The sequence below is a fragment of the Colletes gigas genome, unplaced genomic scaffold, assembly GCF_013123115.1.
Source record: "Colletes gigas isolate AHSC1104 unplaced genomic scaffold, ASM1312311v1 Colletes_gigas_Sc00008, whole genome shotgun sequence".
Taxonomy (NCBI): domain Eukaryota; kingdom Metazoa; phylum Arthropoda; class Insecta; order Hymenoptera; family Colletidae; genus Colletes; species Colletes gigas.
Window position 1 is genome coordinate 1,659,652 of NW_025106637.1, and position 6,956 is coordinate 1,666,607.

The window sequence follows — 6,956 nt, forward strand, 5'->3', positions numbered from 1 at the left end:
GAAATCTCTATCCGTTTCCGGCACCTGGGTACCGCGGGGGATGGGTATCGCCGAAAGATCATCCAGCTACGCAATTACGCCACGCTTCGCTAGAGCCTTTACGAACGTTCGATCCAAGAACCCGAAGAAAAGAAACAATATTTTACACGCTCCTTCCGGGCGTTGTTAACCAATCCGTCCTCTCGTATATTTTTCCGTCCCTTCGCGGCAAAGTTACCCGGGGATTTCCATGAAATCGCGCTGTGTTCGCGCTAGACTATTCCGCAATCCGCGCATCAAAAGTCAGCACGAAGTTTAGCGAACGTCTCGGAGTGGTTCGCGAGGGTGTGTCGACTGTTTTGAGATTCCAAGCCGCAAATGGAGGTCAAGGAGGTATCCTGGGTGGCGTGTCGTCGCTCCTCGTCCCTGAAGCAAGGAGTAGATCGTGACCTATAAACGAGGACCGGTCGTCGACGCCCCCGGGAAGCGAGATGGCGACAGGGTTGCCGCGTTCCTGGCTCCCAGGGAGCCTCGAAAAGAAACAGAGACGGCGAAGGGGAGCGAACCGGGGCTGGCTGCACCTTGAAACTCGCGGACAAACAGAACTATTCGTCTTTATCTGGCTGAAACTATCTCCTTGGAATTTGTCCCAGGGATACTCGGTACACGGTCGTTCCGCGGGGAATTCGCGGATAAGTGCTTTCGATTAAGCGTGCAAAGATTCTACGCGCAAAACTAAGCAGACGAGAAAGAATAATATTTTTTCGTTCGGGGCTCCGTTTTCGAGAAAATCGACTCGAACGTCGGCGTAAGTAGAAGAACTGATTAATGGTCGGACGCGCCGGCCAAGCGGTATCGACTTTTAAATTTAATTATCTCGAGAACGAAGGCTCCGAGGAAGAAACTTCGTTCGTTCCTTTCGACTCATTTTTCCACGTAGAATCGCCACGTGCCCGCGTGGATCGGATCAAGATCATCGGGCGTATTGCTTGAACAATGTTTTTCGATTAGACGAAATATACCGTGTACTCGAACAGGCTTAGGTAGTGCAGCACTGCATTATCTGGACAACGAGAGCACGACGTTAATCTCGGGATTTACCCCCGGGGGTTTCAGCCTTCTTCCCTCTATCTATGCTCGTATCGCGATATTACCTGGGAATCATTCGCATACACGCGGGACAGAGCTCTCGGCTCGTGTGCTTCGCCGCTAAGCTTCCATTTCGGTTTCCCCATCCCCCCCGCGTTTCCAGCTTTCTCCGCGACGCGTACATTTTACGGCCGCGATACATTCCAGGACAAAAGATTCGCTCGCCGCGTCGCAAGAATTATTAGATATCCGCTCCTTGGGAAACCGACGGCGCAGGATTCTCATCGAACCCGTTAATATGCCCCGGGAATTATTTGAATGGAACCAATCGCTCCTCGATATTAATTAATATTGACTTTCGTCTCGAGCTGCGGGCGAGAACCCGCCGAGAGCAAATGGCTGAAAACTAAATTGACCTTTCGGACAGACTTAATTGAAATAGTTCAAACACGTACGAAGACCCCGCCGGACAGCGGGAAAGTCGCGAAAGATCCTTTACAAACAAATTTTACTTTGGAGGCAGCTTCCAAACTAACTTTGCAATTAACTCTTAAGCCATATTTCTGATTCTTCATTAAGAAAGGGGGATCTTGGTAAACTCGCGCTAAAATAGATTTCGAAAAGACACGACGTTTTTCGAGACGCGGTTCTATTGTAATCTGTGGACCGAGAATTACCAATCAGCCCCCCGCCCCGCCTCGACTGTCGTTCTGTTCCTTTTATTTCGCTAGGGTGTCGCCGGCAAATCTTATTTAAGGCAGATTTATCGCCGCCCCATCCCTGGAAGATCGAGCTGGGATATTACGCTGGACCCGGATGCGCCATTCACAATGCGACTCCTCGACTCAAAAAGTGTCATAACTCAAAAGCCGAGCGCCTCTTCGAGCACTTCCGCCGCTCCAGCACATCGTGTGCCAGAATCTGTCCTCTTCCCGTCTCCACGTCCCGTTTCTACGGCCACGGGAACCGTTTCCCTTCGCGACAGGCCAAATGGAATCCGCTGGTTTTTGTTCATAACGCGACCGACCACTCGCGGGAATCAAAAATCTAGCGTTCCCCTCGCGAACGATAACTCGTTTCTTGGCGCGGAATCTCTCGAAGACGAGCAACGATAATCTTTCTTGCTCGTAACTATAAGTTTCTTCTAAACGATCGTGTTGCTCGATATCTTCGCTTTACATTCACTCCTTCAACTTTTGTCGAATGGATCGGTTTCCGAACGAATTAAAAACTCGTAACTCTGATTGAGACATGTTTTAGATCCGTTAATTGCAACGTTCCCATTCTCTGCTATTTCATAAATAGTTCACTGTTCGTTCGACTGTAAAATTGAAGCTTGAAGTATCGCTGTTGACAGGACATTGTTCTTACGTCAAAGACCCTTGTCTCGTTGCCTGGCCCCATTTTCCCGATGAAAATGAGTCCAGACAGGAACTTGCTATATACCGTACGTATTTGCGGAATTCAACAGCCGGTCGAGTTACTTTTTGTCACGACTTTAACGGTACTTCCTCTGTGGTTTTCCTGCCTTGGCCGGATTATTACTGTTGTTGCTTCTATCGTGCTACGAACGTTGAAAAAACACTTCTTGCCGATCGTAACTGTGATTTTTGCCGGTTAAGGAGCTGGAGTTCGCTGTAAACGATTTACAAACGCCGGACAGTGTGCTAGATTCAAGTTCGAGTTTCATCGAATCATCGATAGATCACTGATCTGAGTTCTATCTCGTAATATTCGTGCCACTGTAATCGCGATTTCAAGCAGTCGGACGAAACGGAGCGTACGATCCGCGAAAGAAAGTCGAAACTCGTAACACGATCTATCGTGCGCGACGAGAGGCGACGAGCATAATCGATACGCGTGTGTCACCTGGCCGAAGAAACGGACGACGTTTCCTACGATCCATTTTTTCCCCATTATTTCTCTCAACGGGCTCCATTAGGGGCCAGGATTGGCCAATGCTCGTTCGAGCGAGGAACGCGCGACGCTTTTTGCGGCGTCGGGCCGCTTGAATAATTATGTTTTGCAACGTCTGCGCCGATGGGAAGTTCCGGGCGTGGGTCCAAAGAAGAATTAACCAGAGGGAAACTTTTAAAGTGGACTTATAAAAGGAACAATAGCCGCTGAACGTTCAGTTTTGGGAGGATCGCGAAACCCGCGTCGATCGATCGATCCTCTGGCTCTACGATGCGTGAGCGCGACAGTGATGTGGCTTTTAAAGTGAGTGTACATCGCGCAATCGACCATTCCTCACTTACGTCTCAACGCACGATCGATCATTAATCTCGTATCACTCGATTATCGAAACGTTTGATCAATCGATTACGATTCGAATTAAACAAATTTCCAGGAACGGGAAAACTCTTTTGTTTTCGAATTAGAAAAATAGAACGAAGCTAATAATATTCCATCGTTCGCAAAGGGTTAACTGACTCGTCGAAAAGTGGTTTATAATCGAATAATAAAACGATGGCTCGAAACATTCTATCCTGAATGTTTCGGTCGATCACCCATAAATAACCATAACCTGTGATCCGATTACCGGTATGCTGAACTCGTTCGACTCTCAAACGAAACACATACGCGACGCGGCACGGGCAATGTTGCAAAATTAATTTCGCGGTCAAACACGCGAATTCGGTGGAAATTCCACATACTGTCGCATAACTAACAACAAATTCGATATTCGCAGTTGGTCGCTACGTTTCTGGCGTTGTCGATGCTGCTCGTCGCGACAGTCGAGGCCGGACACGCGCACTCTTTCCAACATTTCCACGGTCCCGTGATAGGCGATGGTCAAGAGGTCACCTGGAAAGACAAACACGGCCACCATCATCACGATTACGTGGCCTATCCGCACTACAAGTTCTCCTACGGCGTGGAGGACCATCACACCGGCGACTATCATGGCCAAAAGGAGCACAGGGACGGTAATACTTCCATATCTCTGAAAAACAAACCAACGAGAATCAGTGCTGCTCCAAACACGATCTAAATTTGTGGTCAGCTAATATTTGTTTCAAGAAACCTTTACGCCGAGCTTGAAATCCGTACCAATGGATCTCTGTTTAGGGATGTTGTAACACGTGGCTGAAATTCCAAATTACACGCTTTGAATCGCATAATTCTCGTATCTCCTGTAAGCGTCCTGTCTCTTGGGATCTTTGGAATCATGAATCAGCAGCGGCTAATTGGCGTATACAGTGACTCGCAAGACGTGTTGAGACTGAGGACGCATCTTGAGAAGACGCTTCAAACGTTTCACCGTTTTCCGTCTTCGGATTCAAAATTCAAAATTAATTTAATCAAGCACATTCGGTGTTCTATTTTAACAAAATCCTCTATAGAATTTCGTGATTTTAATATTGTTATCGAAACGTCTAGGCCCTCGAAATACATTTCACGCCAGGATTGAAAACGACTGGATAAAACGCGAGCGAATTCCTTCCTCCGCGAGATAAGGTTATTTCTATGGTGGACGTTTCATAAATGGCATAATAATGAGCCATTCAATGGCCGGAGCTCTTCGGTTGGCTGCCATAGTCGTTTCAACGTCTCACGCCATACCATTCGAACGAAATAAACGAAAGTATGCAAATATTTCTGAATATGTATTTTAATAGAACGCGTACTATTCTACTTATCTTATAATCGTCTATCGATGACTGTGCCTTCTTTGGCAATTGTTTATTCAAAATTTGACGTCATCTGCAACCCAGATGAATCTGAAACAAACGAAACAAAAAATTAGATCGAATTGTTTGGCTTAGAAGGATGGAAACTTTTGCGTCGTTTCTTGAGTAAATCGACGGTGTCCCCGGAAAAACGGATGGAAATTCCTCCGTTCAGAGGTTGCTCGCGTCTCCTTCAAGGGCTTCCAACGTTCGCGAGTCTGTCGTCGAATTAGATTCGGCTCTCTAATAGACCTAACAAGATCGTAACGTTACGCGGGAGAAGTAATTACGCGAGTCTTGGTATCCGCGGGAACGCGGTGATTCAACCGCGGCTGATTGCAGCTCGCGAAAGGATCCGTTTCGAACCGGGGAAAATCAAAATCGCTGGCCGTTAATTTTCCGAGAAGAGACACGTTTGATGCGAGGCAGCGACGAGAGCTGCACACGCTCGATGGCTTCGCTAATTATGTTTCCTTTGGAAATCATCGGGAGATATCATGTCACTCTTGACGAAACTATTCCGCCCCTCGCTTTGCTATGTTAATTCGCTAACCAACCGCGTTCCGACGATGAATGCTATTTACTCCGCAGACAATGTCTTTCGCCGTGTCGACTCGCGTCCCGCAATTTCAGAGACACGCAACTAATCGATCCGCATCGAAACGAGCTATTTAAGCCTCGGGGATTCTTCGTTGCAATTAGTTTACCCATTCAAACTGCGCAAAGACTCGGGTTTTATTTCGTTTCCGACGAAGACGGTGGATTAAAATTATTCGTTAGCCCCCGGATGTATTTGAATTTCCCGGGATGAAGTTACAAATTGATCTCTGTTGAATCATTAAGGAAGTCCTCTCGTTATCCGGCTCGCATAAATTGCAATTTGTTCGTTCAAAGCGGGCTCGATCGTATCGCGGCTGTTTTCACGACAGAGCGTAACGAGGCAGCAATTTTTCCGCTAATTTCGCTCGGTAACCAAACGAAACTCGAAACTGTTTGTCCGTCTCCGATTCGAAGCCAGAGGCAGGAAGTTGCATAAATTACCGATCCGTTTCAGGCAAAGAAGTCGTCGGGGAATACACGGTGAAAGAACCAGGCGGCAACGTTCGAACCGTGAAATATCATGCCGGAAAGGACGGCTTTTTCGCCCGTGTCTTCAACAGCAACGGCAACGACCACCAGGGAGACCACCATCGTTAAAATACGCTTTCTTGTCCCACTTGCTACCAAAGATACCTTCTTGCCTCTACATTGTTCCTGTTATGCGGCGTTGTTTATTTCGTTGCAGTTGCACCGATTAATAAAAAGTCTATCGAACAGCTTGTGGCTTTTTCTTGAAACCGGTATCCCGTTGGTCAGGAAGTCGGATCGGGAAAACGATTTGTCATACGGAACTGTTCGTCGTTCTCCCAAAGAGGGGTTCTTGGAAAACGATCCTCGATAGAAGACACGCAACAACGAGTAATTAACAACCGTCGTAATTGCTCGAAACGGGCCGAGTATCCTCGAGGAAAATTAATTTCGTCGCGATCCCGTGACAATGAACGCCGGCCCGGCAGATTCAATTTATTACGCGTGGTACGCGGCCCCGGATAATGTCTGTCCCAAATTACTTCCCGCTCAGCCGCGAAGAGATCCGATCGCGGAGGATTCGTAGCCCAAATCGAAAACCGATGCACGGTTGGCGAACGACGCCCCGCGACTCCGCGGCGACCGATGTTTTTCACGGAACTTGACGTTCCCTGATTGACAATCCGATTCGTCAGCGAAACGATTATTATATTTCCAGGATGATCGAAAATCTTCCGTGGAATGCGTGGGACGAGCGGGGGAGGGTCCTGATTAACGAGAAGAAAGGCCGAACACGATTGAAATCCCAGCCATTAACGACACGCGAAGCTAACTGTCGCAAATCGATTCGCGACCAAGCGGCTGAATGAGATGCACTTAATTGCGTTCAAACACAATGCCTTACCGCCGACAATATGTCCCGCGAACGTGTACATTCAGGCTGTCAGCCGGCGGCGCACTAATTTCGTTCCTGGGAAACGCATTGTCCCGCCTTGTCTGCCGTTTTGGATAAAATACGCGACAAAGAAGCACGCGGTATCGAACACAAGTTTCATTGACGCTTACAAAGTGTCCGAAGAAGAGACCTCGTCTTTTCGTAACGTTAAAAAACAACATCGATCAACTAGTTTTCACTTAGTTCGTTGG

At 47.6% G+C, this 6,956-nt stretch overlaps 1 protein-coding gene across 1 annotated transcript; it reads left to right on the top strand.

Moving 5' to 3' along the window:
- Positions 1 to 357: 357 nt before the first annotated feature.
- Positions 358 to 5,939, top strand: LOC122396963 (cuticle protein 19-like). The gene is made up of 4 exons (XM_043395761.1): positions 358 to 372; positions 2,426 to 2,452; positions 3,761 to 3,998; positions 5,797 to 5,939. The coding sequence occupies exons 1-4, from the start codon at positions 358 to 360 to the stop codon at positions 5,937 to 5,939; spliced, it is 423 nt and encodes a 140-aa protein (XP_043251696.1).
- Positions 5,940 to 6,956: the final 1,017 nt, after the last annotated feature.

What these genes read in the sequence shown, in the direction of transcription:
- LOC122396963 (XM_043395761.1), top strand. An exon ending in TTCTTACGTCAAAGACCCTT is followed by an intron (nt 2,453 to 3,760) that starts GTCTCGTTGCCT and finishes CGATATTCGCAG; the next exon opens with TTGGTCGCTACGTTTCTGGC. An exon ending in CCAAAAGGAGCACAGGGACG is followed by an intron (nt 3,999 to 5,796) that starts GTAATACTTCCA and finishes GATCCGTTTCAG; the next exon opens with GCAAAGAAGTCGTCGGGGAA.